We start from the raw sequence: 20,308 nt of genomic DNA, 5'->3' as shown, positions 1-20,308 counted from the left end.
GGAATACGTCAAGGCTGTATATTGTCACCCTGCTTATTTAACTTATATGCAGAGTACATCATGAGAAACGCTGGGCTGCAAGAAGCACAAGCTGGAATCAAGATTGCCAGAAGAAATATCAACAACCTCAGATATGCAGATGACACCACCCTTATGGCAGAAAGTGAAGAGGAACTAAAAAGCCTCTTGATGAAAGTGAAAGAGGAGAGTGAAAAAGTTGGCTTAAAGCTCAACATTCAGAAAACGAAGATCATGGCATCTGTTCCCATCACTTCTTGGGAAATAGATGAGGAAACAGTGGAAACAGTGTCAGACTTTATTTTTTAGGCTCCAAAAGCACTGCAGATGCTGGCTGCAGCCATGAAATTAAAAGACGCTTACTCCTTGGAAGGAAAATTATGACCAACCTAGACAGTATATTGAAAAGCAGAGATATTACTTTGCCAACAAAGGTTGGTCTAGTCAAGGCTATGGTTTTTCCAGTGGTCATGTATGGATATGAGAGTTGGACTGTGAAGAAAGCTGAGCACTGAAGAATTGATGCTTTTGAACTGTGGTGTTGGAGAAGACTCTTGAGAGCCCCTTGGACTGCAAGGAGATCCAATCAGCCCATCTTAAAGGAGATCAGTCCTGGGTGTTCATTGGAAGGACAGATGCTGAAGCTGAAACTCCAATACTTTGGCCACCTTATGCGAAGAGTTGACTCATTGGAAAAGACCCTGATGCTTGGAGGGCTTGGGGGCAGGAGGAGAAGGGGACGACAGAAGATAAGATGGCTGGATGGCATCACCGACTCGATGGACATGAGTTTGAGTGAACTCCAGGAGTTGGTGATGGACAGGGAGGCCTGGCATGCTGTGATTCTTGGGGTCGCAAATAGTCGGACACGACTGAGCGACTGAACTGAAGTGACTAACATGCTGAATGGGCTAAGTAGCAAAATGGAGAGCACAAAGGAGAGAATCGTAGAACCTGAAGAAACAGCAATAGATATTACTCAACTTGAATAGGAGAAAAACTACCGGAAAAAATAAACCAGTAATGAGAAGCCAAGACCAGTATCACAAGGGCTAACAGTCATGATATCAAATTCCCAGAAGAGGAAAAGCTAGGGACACAAAGATATTTGATAAAATTTGGCTTAAAATCCCTCAAGTTTGGTGAAATACATAAATGTATTCAAGAAGCTCAAGATTCAAGACTCAAGAAGCTCCATGAGCCCCAAATAAACCCAAAGAAATACAAGCCAAGACATATAATCCAATCACTGAAAACTAAAAAGAAAGACAAAACTCTTGATATCAGGGCATAACTTTGAGGCATTCAAACAACTACTGACTTCTCTGCAGAAACAGTGGAGACCAGAAAAAACAAAACAGAATAACATGTTTTAGGCATTGAAATAATTGACAACCCAGAATTCCAAATCCAGTGAACTTTCAAGAATGAAGATAAAGAAAAGACAGTCTTAGATGAAGAAAGAAAAGAATCTTTTATCAGCAGATCTGACCTAGAAAAGTTACTACAAAATTCCTGAGTCAGATTGAACCTGGGAGATCAGAAGTAAAGGAAAAGCAACAGAATTGGTAAATATTTGGTTGAATAAAACCGACTCTTCTTTTCATTGTGAATTTTTGACCACTGAATGCAAAAATTGTACCACTGTCTAAGGAAGCTTGCCATACACGGCACCATTATGTATGACAACGATAACCTAAAAGGGAGAAGGCACAGTGACCCATGTGGTATGACAAAGACCCACTGCTCCATTCAACTGCAGTCAGCCTCCTAAACCTCTCCTGGGCCCATCAGGGTGAAAGTGAAAGTGAAAGTCGCTCAGTCGTGTCCGACTCTTTGCGACTCCATGGACTATACAGTCCATGGAATTCTCCAGGGCAGAATACTGGAATGGGTAGCCTTTCCCTTCTCCAGGGGGTCTTCCCAATCCAGGGATCAAACCCAGGTCTCCTGCATTGCAGGTGGATTCTTTACTAGCTGAACCACAAGGGAAGCCCAAGAATACTGGAGTGGGTAGCCTAACCCTTTTCCAGCAGATCTTCCTGACCCAGGAATCAAACTGCATTGCAGGCAGATTCTTTACAAACTGAGCTAAAGTGTACTTCCTATGAAAGCCAGTTTTAGCAAGAACTCAGCTAAGTCAGTTTAGTGAGAGGCCCCTCCACTCGGATATCTGCTCACCCTCCTATCTGTCCGGTTCCTCGTCCTCTGCCACCTCGCTGGTGATGGCTGACCACCCACCCAGCCAGCCTTCAGTACAAATCCTGTTAGGATCCTGTTTAGCCAGGATCCCCCTGACCCATGAGGTTTCCTCTTAGTAAACTTCCATCCAGTGACCCCCACTGCTCCTTGGCTGTCACCCCCTCTTGCTGACGCTCTTTTCAGGGCTGAGCCCAGTCTCTCTGCCTTCTGCATATCCCACGAGGGGTCCCTACGCCCATCATGTGGGTCCTTGTCAGCCTCAGCACTGACATGAGCGATGATTACCTTTTCTTTGCAGTAGTAGGAGTTCTGTGTCCTGCTGGAAGTGTCACAATGTTGAGTCTAAGTAGATCTCAAACCGTGAACCATGTATTTTGTAATCCTTAGACCAATTACTAAAAACTGCAAGATGTATGTTCAAAAACTCAGCAGACAAATTAAAATGGAATACTAAAAAAATGACCCCAAACAGGGCAGTTGGATGAAAGCCAAGCAATGAGAAACTGAGGGCCAGAACCGTAAGCAAATAACAAATGAGAGGTTTAAATTCAAACATATCAACAGTCACATTAAATGTACATGGCGCTCTAAATATAACAATTAGAAGACAAACTTCAAATTAGATTAAAAAACATACATGATCCAACTATGTGCTATCTACAGGGCTTCCTTGGTGGCTCAGAAGGTAAACAATCTGCCTGCAATGCGGGAGAATCTGGTTCAATCCCTGGGTCGGGAAGATCCCTTGGAGGAGGGCATGGCAACCCTCTCCAGTATTCTTGCCTGGAGAATTCCATGGACAAAGGAGCCTGGAAGGTTACAGTCTATGGGGTCGCAAAGAGTCGGACATGACTGAGCGACTAACACACACGTGCTATCTATAAGAAACTCACTTCAAATACAGTTACATGGCAGGTTAGGAGCAAAGGGATAGAACAATATATGCCATGCAAACATCAATCAGAAGAAACCAAGCCATAGATCAGGAAGAGTCTATATTAATACAAACAAAATAAATTTAACAGCAGAATGTTACCAGCAGCTTCATGGTTGTTCAGTCACTAAGTCGTGTCCAACTCTTGCAACCCCGTGGACTGCAGAATGCCAGGCTCCTCTGTCCTCCACTATCTCCTGGAGTTTGCTCAAATTCATGTCCATTAAGTCAGTGGTAATATCTAACCATCTCATCTTCTGCTGCTCCCTTCTCCTTTTGCCTTCAATCTTTCCCAGCATCAGGGTCTTTTCCAATAATTAGACTCTTCGCATCATGTGGCCAATGCATTAGAGCTTTAGCTTTAGCGTTAGTCCTTCCAGTGAATCTTCAGGATTGATTTCCCTTAGGATTGACTGGTTTGATCTTCTTACAGTCCAAGGGACTCTCAAGAGTCTTCTCCAGCACCACAATTTGAAAGCATCAATTCTTCAGTGCTCAGCCTTCTTTATGGCCCACCTCTCACATCCATACGTGACTGCTGGAAAAATCATAGCTTTGACTAAATGGACCTTTGTCAGCAAAGTGATGTTTCTGCTTTTTAATACTCTGTCTAGGTTTGTCACAGCTTTCCTTCCAAGGAGCAAGCGTCTTTGAATTTCATGGCTGCAATCACCATCTGCAGTGATTTTGGAGCCCAAGGAAAGAAAATCTGTCCCTGCTTCCACTTTTCCCCCTTATATTTGCCATGAAGTGATGGAATCAGATGCCACGACCTCAGTTTTTGAATGTTGAGTTTTAAGCCAGCCTTTTCACTTCCCTCTTTCACCCTCATCAAGAGGCTCTTTAGTTCCTCTTCACTTTCTGCCATTAGAGTTGTATCATATGCTTATATGAGATTGTTGATATTTCTCCCAGAAATCTTGATTCCAGCTTATGATTCATCCAGCCCGGGATTTAATATGATGTACTCTGTATATAAGTTAAATAAGCAGGGTGACAGCATACAGCCTTGTCGTATTCCTTTCCCAATTTTGAACCAGTCAGTTGTTCCAGGTCTGGTTCTAACTGTTGCTTCTTGACCCACATATAGGTTTCTCAGGAGACAGGTAAGGTGGTCTGGTATTCCTATCTCTTTAAAAAATTTTCACAGTTTGCTGTGATCCACACAGTCAAAAGCTTTTGTGTAGTCAGTAAGCAGAAGTAGATGTTTTTGTACAATTCTCTTGCCTTCTCTGTGATCCAACAAATGTTGACAATTTGATCTCTGGTTCTTCTGCCTTTTCTAAACCCAGCTCGTACACCCGGAAATTCTCAGTTCATGTACTGCTTAAGCCTAACTGGAAGGATTCTGAGCATTACCTTACTAGCATGTGAAATGAGTGCAATTGGACAGCAGTTTAAACATTCTTTGGCACTGCTTCTTCTTTGGATTAGAATGAAAACTGACATTTTCCAGTCCTGTGGCCACTGCTGAGTTTTCCAAATTTGCTGACATATTGAGCACAGCACTTTTAACAGCATCATCTTTTAGGATTTTAAATAGTTCAGGTGGAATTCCATCACCTCCACTAGCTTTGTTTGTAAAAATGCTTCCTGAGGTCTACTGACTTCACATTCCAGGATGTCTGGCTCTAGGTAAGTGACCACACCATCGTGGTTATCCAGGTCATTAAGACCTTTTTTTGTATAGTTCTTCTGTGTATTCTTGCCACCTCTTCTTAATCTCTTCTGCTTCTTTTAGGTCCATACCATTTCTATCCTTTATTATTCCCATCCTTGCATGAAATGTTCCCTTGGTATCTCCAGTTTTCTTGAAGAGCCTCTAGTCTTTCCCATTTTATTGTTTTCCTCTATTTCTTTGCATTGTTTATTGAAGAAGGCCTTACATGATGATAAAAGTCAATTCACCAACAAGGCAGAGCAATTATAAATGTGTATTCACCAAGCATCAGACTTTCAAAGTCCACAAAACAAAAGACCGATAGGGAATTCCCTGGGGGTCCAGGGGCTGGGGTTCTGTACTCTCACTCCTGCGGGCCTGTGTTCAATCCATGGTCAGGGAACTAAAATCCCACAAGCTGCGCACGACTGACAGGAGAAACAGACAAACAATTCTGGCTGGCGAATTCAACACTCCTCATGTGGTACTAGAACTCGTAGGCAGAAAACCAGCACAGATACGAGAGAGACCTGAACACCATCATCAACCGTTTTCATCTAAGGGACATTTACACCCCAACCAAAATCAGCAGAATACACACTGTTCAAGCGCACCAGAACAGTCACCAAGAAAGACCACATTCTGAGTCATAAAACACATCTCAACAAATTTATAAAAACGGAAATAATACTGAGTATGTTTTCTGACTGCTGCTGCTGCTAAGTCGCTTCAGTTGTGTCCGACTCTGTGTGACCCCATAGACAGCAGCCCACTAGGCCCCTCTGTCCCCGGGATTCTCCAGGCAAGAACACTGGAATGGGTTGCCACTTCCTTCTCCAACGCATGAAAGTGAAAAATGAAAGTGAAGTCACTCAGTCGAGTCCGACTCTTCAAGACCCCAGGGCTGTAGCCTACCAGGCTCCCCCGTCCATGGGATTTTCCAGGCAAGAGTACTGGAGTGGGTTGCCATTTCCTTCATTTCTGACTGCGGTGGAATTAAATTAGAAATCAATAAAAGAAAAAATTTTAAAACTTGGAAAATAAACAACATACTTCTAACTTATCCATCAATCAAAGAAAAAGTTTTAAGAGAAATTAGAAAATATTTTGAATATAGAAAATATTTTGAATATAATGAAAATTAAAATACAATGTATCAAAATTTCAGAGGTAAGGTTTCCTTGGTGGCTCAGTGGTATTCACCTGCAATGCAGGAGTCATGGGTTTGATCCCTGGGTTGGGAAGATCTCTTGGAGAAGAAAATGGCAACCCATTCCAGCATTCTTGCCTGGAAAATTCCATGGACAGAGGAGCCTGGTGAGCTACAGTTCATGGGGTTCCAAGAGTCCGACATGACTTAGCAACTAAACCACCAAAGCTAAAGCAACGCTTAAAGGGAAGTTCATATCATTAAATGCATATATTAGAAAAAAGGGAGTCTCAAATCAATAACCTAATGTTTTACTTTAAGAAAAAAGAAAAAGAGAAAAGTAAGCCAAAAGCAAGTAGAAGAAACAATATAGATAAAAACTGAAACCAATTAAAATTGAAAAGAGAAAAGAAATAGAGAAAAATCAAGGAATTCTGAAGTGAATTTAAAAAAAAATTTTTTTTTAATGGATAAAATTCTAGCAAGAATAACAAAGAAAAAAATAAATAGACAAATTATCAATATGTGTTGTGAGAAGGGTATCACTTTATACTAAGCAGACATTAAAAGGTCAATAAAGGAATACTGTGAAAAACGCCATGCATAAAGTATTCAATTTCTCAAAAACCACAATCTACCAAAACTCACCCCAAATGTAACAGATGATCTGAATCGTCTATAACTATTAGAGAAACTATATTCATAGTTAAAACCTTCCAAAAATAAAAAAAAGAAACCACTAGGCCTGATGGTTAGGTAGAAATTCTATAAAATACGTAACACCAATTATATGCAATCTTCTCTAGAAAATAAAAGAGGGAACACCTCCCAACTAATTGTATGATGCCAGCATTACCTTCATATGCAAGACAAAAAAAGTCTAAGAAAACTACAGACTAAAATCCGTCACGAATACAGATGCAAAAATCCTCAACAAATGTCAGTAAAGCAAATCCAATACTATATAGAAAGAATGATACACCATAACCAAGTGGGTGTGTCCTGGAAATGCAAGGCTGGTTCAATATTAGAAAAATCATGCAGGGACTTCACTGGTTAAGAATCCACTGGGCAATGCAAGGGACAAGGGTTTGACCCCTGGTTGGGGAACTAAGGTGCCACATGCGGGCTACAGTTCATGGGGTCGCAGCCAGAGCCCGTGCAGCACAGTGAGAGACTGTCGCATGAGGCAACCAAGATTCCGAGTACCACAACTAAGACCCAATACAGCCAAATAAATAAGTAAATGTTAAAAAAAGAAAAATCATTCAGTGCAATCACCATGTGAGTTAGTTGCTCAGTTGTGTCTGATCCCGTGGACTGCAGCCTGCCAAGCTCCTCTGTCCAGGGGATTCTCCAGGCAAGAATACTGGCGTGGGCTGTCATTCCATTCTTGAGGGGATCTTCCCAACGCAGGGATCGAACTCGGGTTTTCTGCATTGCAGGCAGATTCTTTACTATCTGAGCCACTAGGGAAGGCCATAATCCATCATATTAGCAGCCAAATAAGGAAGAAGAAATTAATGCAGAAAAGACATTTGAAAATATCCATTCATGAGAAAAAACTCTCAGCATATAAAAAACGGAATGGGATCTACAGAAAGTCTAGCTACTGTCATGCTTCCAGTGAAAGACCTAATACCTTCCCCATAAGATCGGAAATAAGATAAGGACATTCACTCTTACTACTCCTATTTGACATCATACGGGAAATCCTAGTCAGGGCAATAAGTAAAGAAAAAGAAATGAGGGATACAGATTGTAAAAGAAACAAATTTGTTCTATTTGCGACTGCGTATATAGAAAACCTCAAGGAAAAATAATTTTTAAAAAGTCCTAAAGCTAAAAAGTAGGAAGTCAAGAAATACCTGGAGTAACAAGCATTTTTGGCCTTGGAGTACAGAATGAAGCAGGGCAAAGGCTAATAGAGTTTTGCCAAGAGAACGCAACACAGTGGTCATAGCAAATACCCTCTTCCAACAACACCAGAGAAGACTTCACATGGACATCACCAGATGGGCAACACAAAAATCAGACTGATTATATTCTTTGCAGCCAAAGATGGAGAAGCTTTATACGGTCAGCAAAAACAAGACCGGGAGCTCACTGTGGCTCAGATCATGAACTCCTTATTGCCAAATTCAGACTTAAATTGAAAAGAGTAGGGAAAATCACTAGACCATTCAGGTATGACCTAAATCAAATCCCTTACAATTATATAATGGAAGTGAGAAATAGATTCAAGGGATTAGATCTGACTGACTGAGTGCCTGAAGAACTATGGATGGAGGTTCATGACATTGTACAGGAGGCAGTGATCAAGACTATCCCCAAGAAAAAGAAATGCAAAAAAGGCAAAATGGTTGTCTGAGGAGGCCTTACAAATAGGTGTGAAAATAAGAGAAGCAAAAGGCAAAGGAGAAAAGAAAAGACATACCCAATTGAATGCAGAGTTCCAAAGAATAGCAAGGAGAGAAAGAAAGCCTTCCTAAGTGATCAATGCAAAGAAATAGAGGAAAACAATAGAGTAGGAAAGACTAGAGATCTCTTCAAGAAAATCAGAGATACCAAGGGAATACTTCATGCAAAGATGGGCATAATAAAGGACAGAAATGGTACGGACCTAACAGAAGCAGAAGATATTAAGAAGAGGTGGCAAGAATACGTAGAACTATACAAAAAAGATCTTCATGACCCAGATAATCACGATGGTGTTATCACTCACCTAGAGCCAGACATCCTGGAATGTGAAGTCAAGTGGGCCTTAGGAAGCATCACTACGAACAAAGCTAGTGGAGGTGATGGAATTCCAGTTGAGCTATTTCAAATCCTGAAAGATGATGCTGTGAAAGTGCTGCACTCAACATGCCAACAAATTTGGAGAACTCAGCAGTGGCCATAGGACTGGAAATGGTCAGTTTTCATTCCAATCCCAAAGAAAGGCAATGCCAAAGAATGCTCCAACTACTACACAATTGCACTCATCTCACACACTAGCAAAGTAGTCCTCAAAATTCTCCAAGCCAGGTTTCAACAATGCATGAACCATGAACTTCCAGATGTTCAAGCTGGATTTAGAAAAGGCAGAGGAACCAGAGATTAAATTGCCAACATCTATTGGGTCATCAAAAAAGCAAGAGATTTCCAGAAAAACATCTATTTCTGCTTTATTGACTATGCCAAAGCCTTTGCCTGTGTGGATCACAACAAACTGTGGAAAATTCTTAAAGAGATGGGAATACCAGACCACCTGACCTGTATCCTGAGAAAGCTGTATGCGGGTCAAGAGGCAAGAGTTGGAACTGGATATGGAAAAACAGACTGGTTCCTAATCGGGAAAGGAGTACATTAAGCCTGTATATTGTCACACTGCTTATTTAACTTATATTCAGAGTACATCATGAGAAACACTGGATTGGGTGAAGCACAAGCTGGAATTAAGACTGCTCGGAGAAATGTCAATAACCTCAGATATGCAGATGACACCACCCTTATGGCAGAAAGAGAAGAAGAATCAAAGAGCCTCTTGATAAAAGTGAAAGCAGAGAGTGAAAAAGTTGGCTTAAAACTCAGCATTCAGAAAACTAAGATCAATGGCATATGGTTCCATCACTTCGTGGCAAATAGATGGGGAAACAATGGAAACAGTGACAGACTTTATTTTTTTGGGCTCCCAAATCACTGCAGATGGTGACTGTAGCCATGAAATTAAAAGACGCTTGCTCCTTGGAAGAAAAGCTATGACCAAACAAGACAACATATTAAAAAGTAGAGACATTACTTTGCCAACAAAGGTCCATCTAGTCAAAGCTATGGTTTTTCCAGTAGTCATGTGTGGATGTGAGAGTTAGACCATAAAGAAAACTGAGCACCAAAGAATTGATACTTTTGAACTGTGGCGTTAGAGAAGACTCTTGAGACTCCCTTGGACTGCAAGGAGATCCAACCGGTCTATCCTAAGGGAAATCAGTCCTGAATATTCATTGAAAGGACTGATGCTGAAGCTGAAACTCCAATACTTTGGCCACGTGATGCTAAGAACTGACTCACTGGAAAAGACCACAGTGCTGGGAAAGATTGAAGGTGGGAGGAGAAGGGGAGGACAGAGGATGAGATGGTTGGATGGCATCACCAACTCAATGGACATGAGTGTGAGTAAACTCCAGGAGTTGGTGATGGACAGGAAGGCCTGGCATGCTGCAGTTCATGGGGTCGCAAAGAGTCAGACACAACTAAGCGACTGAACTGAAAGTTAAAAAATGAATTTACCAAGATACAAAGTGAATAGCTTGAATCAACCGTATTTCTATATACTAGTGATAAATTAGAAACAAAAACCAAAAAAATTCTGACCTTACTTACAATCATTGAAAAAGAGAAAAAGGAGTAAGAGATGGAGAAAGGAGGAAATATTCAGGTATGAATCTAACAGAACATGTACAGCAGCAGCATGCTGAAGATCTCACTCACACAACCCCTGCCAAAGCAGAACTAAATGGGGAGGTGTACCAGGTTTACAGATTGAAAGAATCCTCAGAGTAGAGATGTCAGCTCTCCCCAAACTGATATATAGTTGAATGCAATTTTCAACAAGCTCCCAAAAGGATTTTTTGTAGATATAGGCAAACTATTTCTAAAATGGTATGGGCAAGCAAAAGAACTAGAACAGCCAAAAAACCTTTGAATAAGAATAAAAGTTGCTAGATTAACACTACAATTTTGAGGTTTACTATAAAGTCACAGTGGTCAAGACTGTGATACTGCAGAAGAACAGATACACATACAGTGGAAGAAAATATATCTGGGGTCTCAGCAGTAAAGAATTCGTCTGGAATGCTGGAGTCGTGGGTTCGGTCCCTGGGTGTGGAAGATCGGCTAGAGAAGGAAATGGCAGCCCACTCTAGTATTCTTGCCTGGGAAATCCCAGAGGAGATGGACAGAGGAGCCTGGCAGGCTACCCTTGGGGTGCAAGAGAGTCAGGACTGAGCAACTAAACAACACATATATTCAAATAGGTATATACTTTACAAACAAGAAAGAGTAGTCTTCTCAGCAAATAGCATATGAACAACTGGACCTCCATATGGACAAAATAAGACCCCTGATGAGCCTGCACAGGGGGAAGTCACCACATGGTGTCACTGCACGGAGGTGGGGTGGCGGGGTGTGCAGGCAGTGAGCCAAGGACCGGCAGGAGTGGACGCCCACTTGGGGCCACCATCAGGAGGGTGAGCCCGCATGCGTGGAGAAGGACAGGTGCACTGGGCACAGGCCAGCGGGCTTTCCTGACTCAGGTATTTTTGCAAATTTCCGTTAAGTTTGAAGTGATTTCCAATTAGATGTTAACAAAACCCCTGAACCACATCACCAGTAGGCCCCCTGACTTCTGAACATTACAGTCCCTCCTGTCTGGACTGTGTGTGTGGGCATCCATCAGATGAGAGCTGGAGGGTTTTGCTGCGAGCCCCAGGTCAGGGACATAACCAGTACTTTTCAGCAACGTGTTCAGACCAGGTGTGCACCTGGGAGCCCGCGTCCTCCTCTACCGCCGCCAGCAGTGCACAGTACCTGCGCCCAGCTCCCCCAGCAAGGCCTGAGCCCAGGTGCCGTGCCTCTGGGCCTCACCCTGCCACTCTGTCCCACTAAGCACGGGGAGCTGGGCGGAGGCTCCATGCAGGTTTTGCCCCCGTGTGGAGACTCGCTTTATTCTCTCTACAGGGTCCCTACAGGGGCAGGGCGGTGAGAAGTATCCAGAGACCAGCCCAGCCTTGGAGTGGGGGCACTGCCACCCCTCTCGTGAGCACAAGCATCGGGGGGGGGGGTGCGGCGCGTGGCCGAGGGGGCAAAAGACCTGTTGGTGAGCCATCCAGACAGCTCCATTCCCACGGGCCCTTCGACTGAACTGGAAATGCTCCAGAGCACGCCGCCTAGAGCTCCAAGTCCCAAGCTTCCTCACCCTTACTGTCCCCAGGGCCCTGGAGCCCCACCCCTGTGGACCACTCATTTCCTTCTCTGACTGTCAAGGTGCTCAGGGCCCGGGCTGCCACTTCAGAGCCTCCTATTCTGAGCATGTTTCAGTGAGGAAGGCCCTACAGGCTGGAGCAGGAGCTGGCGGAGGGGGCGGGCTGCTCGCCCCACAGGCACGAAGTCATTAGGCTTGGCTGTGACTGAGAAGGGACCTGCTCCCCACCCCGTGTTCTCTCCAGCAGGTCCCGAGACATCTCGCAGAAAGGTGCTCAGGCACCCGGAGGAGGGTGGTGCAAGGGCCCCCATGCTGTCTGTGCTGCTGATGCCTATGGGCCCAGCTATCTACACTGTTCCTCTGCTGGGGAGACCTCCTCCAGTGTGGGGTCCCTGGAAAAACACCAAAAATGGGGGCGAGCTGAGCATCTGGAGGGGTGGTGCGGGGAGAAGGGTATGGGGGGAAGCTGCCCCGATACTGCAGGGAGGGCTGGACGCTGGGGCAGGTGACTCGGGTGTGGGCAGGAGTCCATGAGGAGGCAGAGGGAACCTCAGGGAACAGGCCAAGAGCCAAAAAAGGATCCTGTGGATGTGAGTGTGGCCCTGCAGCTGGGCTGACGCTAGAGCCCAGGCAGAGTTTGGTCAGGGAGTGATGACCAGGACTGGGGACCTCTAGGCCACCCTGAAATCTGCCCACACACTGTGGACATGAGCAAGGCTGGTCTAGAGGCCCATCATGCCTGGGAGGAGAGGCCAAGAGGGCACATGCCCAGCAAAAGCAACCCAGGTGAGAGGTTCTTGAGTTAAAGGAACACATACTTCTTGACTGTGGAGCCCTATACCAAGGTCATCTCCAGAACAACCGAGTCCCATAGCAACCATTGCCGTGAGCCCCCAGGATCTAAACCAGCAGCTCCCTGACCTCACATTAGCTAAAAATACCCACCTTATAGCACCCTAACCAATCACCTAATGCCACTCTTCCAGCAGGAGCTTTGTCTTGAGGCTGTAAAAACTGGCTACTAGCCTACGAAAGGTGTCAGCTCACTGTCTCCCATCTTAATAAACTCCATTCTCCTCTCATTCTGCCTTTTGTCTGAAAATTCTTTTCCAACCCATGCCCAGACCACAGCATTGATGTCATTTTTCATAAAGTTACAGTAAAAACGACCCAAGTTCCCCCCACGGGCTCGATCTCAGACATTCAACAACCATCTCCTGGATGCTGCCATCTCCCATGATGAGATCGAGGTCCACAAGGGCAGGGATGCCAGGACCCCTCCAGGCACAGGTGAGGGGTGGGGTGGGGGGCGTGGTGGGTGATGCTAGAGTACGGGCAGGAAGGAAAAAAACGCTGAAATGAGGAAACACTGCTACTTTCAGCTTTAACAGAAGTCCACAGTATAAAGAGCTGCTGTAGATAAAACCATCTCTTAAAAATTCCACTTCCCACCAATCCCGACCTCTTCTGTGACCCTGATCACTTGTGACCAGCAGGCCTGTGGCTGTGACAGTCCTCACTGAAATGAGACCACAGTCCTTGCTTCCCTTCACCTCCAGATCTTAGAAAAACAGACAATAGACAGTGGCTTCCCAAGCAGGAATCTCCATTTCCAGTGAATTTGTCCAAAAGGGTGACTGTTAGGCTGGGGGGCCGGTCTCACCGTCAGCTCGGGCTGTCCTAGCTGAGGCCCTCCTGACCCCCCTCAACACGGCTCAGAGGAAGGAGCTGGGGAGAAGCCTGGCTTCACCCTGCTCTGCACTGTCTGCATGGTGGGCGGTGCCCTAAACACCAGCAGTGCCCGGAGTCAAGGCCCACTAGCACTGCTGTGGTCCGGGGGCTGCCCCGTGCAGTGGGGACTTCACCTCTGCCACCGGCCTGCTGGGTGGTAATGGCTGTGCAATGCCCATGTGCCACCAGTGCGAACAGACTCACCTTGGTATTCTCCTCACTTCCTTCTGCGTGGATAAGGTAGGGGGAGCTGTCCTTCTGTGGGTTTTCCGACACAATGCGCACCTCAACGCCGGGCAGCGGGGTCCCCACAGAGCCTGCAAAGGGTGGGGAGGCACGAGGAACAGAGGCGGTCAGTAGGATTCTGGAGAGTGCCTGCACGTGGAGGTGCTGGGAGCTGCCTGACGTCATGTGGGCACACCAGGGTGGGGTGGGGGGAGACCCGCGGACCGCCTCGTGCACAGACAGGGGGATCCCACCTAGGGTCAGGTGCACACCGAGGGGCAAAGCACCAGCAGCCAAGAGCAGAGCCTTAGGTGGGACCACAGAGCAGCAGCTGGGGCCCCAAATGCCCCAGGTCTTTAGGTCACCTTGGTGGTCGCCCAGCACCCAGAGCTGGATGCAGGGCACGTCTGCTTCACTGGAGCACCTGTCTGGGTAGTCAGGGCCTGCTGCTGCTGCTGCTGCTGCTAAGTTGCTTCAGTGGTGTCCGACTCTGTGCAACCCCATAGACTGCAGCCCACCAGGCTACCCCATCCCTGGGATTCTCCAGGCAAGAACACTGGAGTGGGTTGCCATTTCCCTCTCCAATGCATAAAAGTGAAAAGTGAAAGTGAAGTCGCTCAGTCATGTCTGACTCTTAGCGACCCCATGGACTGCAGCCCACCAGGCTCCTCTGTCCATGGGATTTTCCAGGCAAGAGTACTGGAGTGGGGTGCCATTGCCTTCTCCGAGTCAGAGCCTAGGTGACTGTAATTTGTCTGGTGAAGGGGCAAGAGAGGAACGGGTGTGGGGCAGGGCAGTGGGCATCCTCACAGCAGGGGTGATGCAGCTAGCATCCTGGCTCACTTATTAGATGCCTGTAGTTTGCTCAGGGCATCCCTCCACATAGTTACAATCAACTTTTGAACCTGCAAAAGTGAGGGCAGGTGGTGGCCGTGATGACACTGTAATGAACAGCTAAGGCGGGACAGAGCCTCTAGGGCCAGAGGCCTGGTGTCTGAGCCTTCACTTCAAGGTTTCAGGCCCTTTATTTTAATATTTGTCACAGGATAAAAACCCACTTCATGGCAAATAGATGGGGAAACAGTGGAAACAGTGTCAGACTTTATTTTTCTGGGCTCCAAAATCACTGCAGATGGTGACTGCAGTCATGAAATTAAAAGATGCTTACTCCTTGGAAGGAAAGTTAGGAAGGAAAGTTATGCTGTCCAACCTAGACAGCATATTGAAAAGCAGAGACATTACTTTGTCAACAAAGGTCCGTCTAGTCAAGGCTATGGTTTTTCCAGTGGTCATGTATGGATGTGAGAGTTGGACTATAAAGAAAGCTGAGGGCCGAAGAATTGATGCTTTTGAACTGTGGTTTTGGAGAAGACTCTTGAGAGTCCCTTGGACTGCAAGGAGATCCAACCAGTCCATCCTAAAGGAGATCAGTCCTGGGTGTTCATTGGAAGGACTGATGTTGAAGCTGAAACTCCAATACTTTGGCCAACTGATGCTAAGAGCTGACTCATTTGAAAAGACCCTGATCCTGGGAAAGACTGAAGGCGGGAGGAGAAGGGGACGATAGAGGATGAGATGGTTGGATGGCACCACTGACTCAACAGACATGGGTTTGGGTGGACTCCGGGAGTTGGTGATAGACAGGGAGGCCTGGCGTGCTGCAGTCCATGGGGTCGCAAATAGTCGGACACGATTGAGCGATTGAACTGAACTGAAAAACCCCCAGGAAACCCAGTTGGCAAATTCCATGAGCTGCCCAGTATTCTGGAATCCACACTCTTGGGAGAGTCTGTGACCAGGTCTCAGTTTGCTAGATGGTGATGTCTTGTTCATTTCAGCCTGTCTTTTAAGGTTCTAGGGGCCTCCTCCTCTTTTGCTCCCAAAGGTTTTTAAAACGGAAGCAAAATCTATATATGATGCAGTTATTTAGTATAAGGCATAGAACTCAGTGGCATTTAGCACATTCACAACTTTGTGCAAGCAGCACCTCTATCTAGTTCCAGAACTTTCTGTCAGCCCAGAAAGAAACCTGTCCCACACGATGTTGACGTAGCCCCTCCCACATGCCGTGAACATGACCGGCCTGCCCACAGTGTGTGACGCAGCCCCTTCAATACTGTGTGACGAAGCCTCCCACACTGCGTGACAAAGCCCTTCCCCACTGCGCGGACGTGGGCCCGCCCACAGGGCGTAAAGCAGCCCCTCTCATACTATGGGACATGACTCCTCCCACACTGTTTGGATGCGGCCCCTCCCACAGCACGGAATGTGACCTCTCCAGCACTGCATGACACAGCCCCGCCCACAGCATGAGGCGTAAGCCCTCCCACACGGTGTGACCACCCCTCTCACAGAGCGGGGACATGGCCCCTCCCACAACATGGAGGCATAGCCCCTCTCACACTGCATGGACTTTTCGTGTCCACCAAGGAGCATGCTGGCTGTGGTCAGGGTCACTCCGTCCTTCCGCTACCCTTTAGAATGGGTGTCAGCTGTGTCCGGGTGACTTTGTCTTATGGCCCCTCCTGGTTTCTGGGGTGGGAAGCCGCACTGCACTGGGTCCTGGGGTGCCTCTTCGGCCGGGCCCAGTAAGTGCTGGCAGCCTCCTGTCAGTGCGTGTCCAGGTCACCCCCGGGGCCTCACCCTAGGAGGGCGCTGGCGCAGGTCCCTCCGTCCCCGGCCTCTGCCTCCACCCCAAGCATGTTCCACACCTTCCCGCAGACCCCCAGGTGGCCCTGTGCTGCTGAATCCTGTCCTGGCCCTGGTCCCAGCTCCCACCCTGAGCTTGCTCTTGGTCTTGACCAGGAGATTCCCTGCCCACCTCTTGGCCCCCTACCCCAGACCCGTCTGTCTTTGGTGGCAACAGAGCATGAACACCTGCTCAAGCCTCAGGGTCCTCATCTGTTGGGGGTAAGATCAGCTCTGCTTCGGGACTGTTCTGTGCACAGTTCACACCCACCTCGTCACCTAGCAGTTGCATTCTGAGGCATCTGCCCACGAGATGTAAGGACATGTTCACACAGCAGCCTGCACACAAACCTTCACAACAGCCTGACTAGTAACTGTCCAAGACTGGACACAATCCAGTATCCATCGGTGGTGGACAGGTTAGCAAAAGGCAGCCCATGCACACCATCGATGATGCTTGGCACAGGATGTCTCAGACTCGTCCTGCCACGTGAGAGAAGACAGACTCCAGAGGCAGGTCCAGAGGCTGAGTCTGTGTGACGGTCCAGGAGACGCACAGCTACAGGGAGTGCAACCAGGGACCTGCTCGCTGGCCAGGGTGCTGACCACAAAATGGGGAGGCTCTTGAGGTGACTCAGAGTCGTCTACCTGACAGTGATGGGCATACTGAGAACTCACAGACCACCCCCCAAGAAGGGTGCCTTTTACTGTCCATGCAAGACAAGTGAATGGACAGACAGAAGTACAGGAGCAGAATCACCTTAGATTTATTTCTGAGACTCCTCTTGTGTTTTGGAAAAACTGGAGGAGACAGACCACGAGGGCTGGAAAAGAGCCCAGAACACAACAGGCTCACGTCTCAGGCCTTGGACTCTGCCCTCAGGTTCCCTCTCAGGGATCCAAGACCTCAAGGCTGTTTGTGTGGAATGCCCTAGAGAAGGAGGGACAGGAAGACCAAAGGGCAGGAGGCCTCCCAGAGCAGCAGGCCATCCAGAGGCACGCAGGTCACCAAGCACAGGTTGGGGCCCTTCCTCCCTTGCCCCCCACACCCGCCATCTCCTCTGTTGTCATTGCCCTTGTGTGGCTCAGGGCGCCTGGATGGGAGGCTCTGGGCCACAGGTGACCTGGTCTGGAGGAAGCAGCACCCAGCCTGGAGGTGATCTACCAAGCACATGGCTTCCGGGTCACGTGGAATCCAGGGTCACCTGGGAAGGCTCCCCTAACCCAACAGGGCAGCATCACCTATAGACTGGTTCACCCGAGGACCCAGAGCAGAGAGAGGACACAGCTTGCGGGCGCTGCTCATACCTGGCAGGCGAGCTGCGGTCAGGGGGTTGGACAGGGCCATGCCAATCTCCGTCATCCCGTACCTCTCCAGCAGAGTGTGGCCGGTGATGCCCTTCCATTTCTCCAGCACCGGCAGGGGCAGCGCAGCAGAGCCCGAGACCATCAACCTGCCCAGCACAACACAGGCACCTCAGTCTCTCAGGAGCACACAGCTGCTTCAGCACAGTGACAAGCACGCCATCCTTGTCCTGGGGGCCCCAGAGCAGTGCCTCGTGGGAGGGCGGCACCCTCACAGAGGGCTCCAGTTCCACCAAGCATCTTACAGAAGAGGAGCAGAGAGCGGTTAAACAGGAGCAGAGGCCCAGATCAGATATTCATCTTGGGCAGTTGGGAACTCTCTCCAGGAAACACTTCCTGAGCTCCTCGTAAGGACCAGGAATCAGATGCACAGAGGGGGAGAAGTTCATGGCTGTTCGGGCTCTCGTTGCACATGTCTGTGCATCTTTCATTGCACAGACCTGTAAAGACCTGCCAAACTAGTCACTTCCGTACCTGCACTCTCAGGTGAACCGAGCAACTACAAACGGAGAGTTGCCATGGTCTGCAGACTCGTGGGTACATGGAGACCAAACGCGCCACCAAAGGGGCCAAAGAGCTAGCATGTCCATTAGGAAGGGTGTCTGCGTGGGCGTTGGGGGGCTGCTGAGAGCCTGCAGATGTGGGCTCAGATAGGACATTCTCACCCTCATCCTTCAGGCTCCACTGGAAGATGGGTGGGCAGACAGAGATAGATGGACAGAGGGACCCAGAGACAGAACAGACACATGGATGCAGAACCCAGGCAGCTGTGCTGGGAATACAGGTGTGTTGAGAGAGACGTAGAGACACATTTTAAAGTACAAAGAGCACAGTGCTTCCTAAACTTAGTAGAACTGACTCACTAAAAGTGAGTTACATTTGCTGATCTTTGGGACTTTCCAGATGGGAAGGTGGACTATACTCACTGACCTGATTTTTTCTTCACAAACTGCACGCACAAAATCCTGGACATGAGGCTGGGTAAAATGCTTGTCATAATAATCCATCAACTTGCTGTAGATGGTAGGCACTGCCATAAATACATTAATCTGGGGAGCTTCAGAACTTAAGAACTTCTCCCAAACCTAAAAAGAGAAGAGGACGCAGACAGCAAAAAGACTAGAAGACACATCTGCACAAACAGGTGTGTGGGCCTTCAGTTCCAGGAATAGTGCTCTCAGCAGAGGACCCCCTTCTCTCAAGTGTCAGAGGGTCTCACTTTCACAGGGTGACAGACGCTCCTGGCCCTCGTGGAGTCACTGTGCAGGGGACCCTGGTGTCTGGTCTGAGGAGGAAGAGGATGGTGGGGGGAGGGGATGGGTCCTGACTCAGGGACTGGCCTCAGATCCACCATCAGGGGAGAGGTGGCACCTCAGACTTTTCCAGCCATGCAGATGGGCGTGGATGCAGCTGGGCAAGGGGCCATGCAGGCTGGAGCACAGCACAGACCACGCACGACGGGGGCAGAGAGTGGTGCTGTTGTATCCGAAGAAGTCACGTCAATTTTGTATTTTACTCTCTTTAACAGATGTTTCTTATTTTAATATAGAGAGGCTTCGAGTTTTTCAGCTCACGCTGACAAAGTGCTCGCGTGTGCTCACCCTCATCTCCATGGAGCCACTGCACCAGCACGTGGTCAGGGCGGGACAGGGGTTCAGCACACCCCACACAGATAGCCTCCCCCACAGGCAGTCCCCGCCCCGGTTCCTAATCAGATGCTAGTAACTAGTTCCTCACCTGAGCTACTCCACAGGAAAGGCGTGCCTCTGTAGGGAGAAAACTGTATGGTTCTTTTACAGACAACCCTGCCCCATTATAAAGCCTGTATGAAAAAAAGAAAAGTCAACAGGAGCAGAGCCTCAGAATACACATGTTGAAATTATGGCAAGGAGTATAAATTCTTAGGTTCAGAAATTTGGAGAAGATGAACGAATTGGGGGATGATCAAGGATTTCCTCAGAGAAGTAGAAATATAAGAGAACCATTACAAGCTGGAAAGTACATTACACGAAACTAGGAATTCACTGCAAACACTTAACAGACTAGACACAGCAGAGAAAAGACAGAAGTCAGGCACAAGTCAATGGAAATGATCCAAACAGAAATACACACAGGAGATAAGAGGAAAAAGAAGAGTGTCACCACGTGTAGGCCGAGATGACATAATATGACGCGTCAGGAGAGGCAGAGCGCTCGGTCAGTAGAGATGCGTCCACATCCACGGATGGGAAGACCCAGTGTTGCTAAGACCGCAGTTCTCCCCAAACCCCAGCACACTCTGTTTTGCAGAAATCAACAGGCTGACCCTACAATTTACAGGAAAAGGTAGAGGACTCAGAGGAGTCAAAACAAATGTGAAGAGGAGGGAGGAAA

General features: G+C 47.6%; 1 protein-coding gene across 2 annotated transcripts in view; it reads right to left on the bottom strand.

Moving 5' to 3' along the window:
• The window catches only part of ACSF3 (acyl-CoA synthetase family member 3), a 44,471-nt gene that overhangs the window by 14,432 nt on the left and 9,731 nt on the right, over positions 1–20,308 (bottom strand). For both annotated transcript variants that reach the window (XM_019979985.2, XM_070770457.1), the window contains 3 exons: positions 18,866–19,020; positions 17,879–18,024; positions 13,862–13,974 (listed from right to left, as the gene is read on the bottom strand). In XM_019979985.2, coding sequence (XP_019835544.1) covers positions 13,862–13,974; positions 17,879–18,024; positions 18,866–19,020 — 414 coding nt within the window. The remainder of the gene's footprint in view (positions 1–13,861; positions 13,975–17,878; positions 18,025–18,865; positions 19,021–20,308) is intronic.

This window comes from Bos indicus, chromosome 18 (genome assembly GCF_029378745.1).
Source record: "Bos indicus isolate NIAB-ARS_2022 breed Sahiwal x Tharparkar chromosome 18, NIAB-ARS_B.indTharparkar_mat_pri_1.0, whole genome shotgun sequence".
Classification (NCBI taxonomy): domain Eukaryota; kingdom Metazoa; phylum Chordata; class Mammalia; order Artiodactyla; family Bovidae; genus Bos; species Bos indicus.
This window is presented reverse-complemented; position numbering and strand designations above follow the sequence as displayed.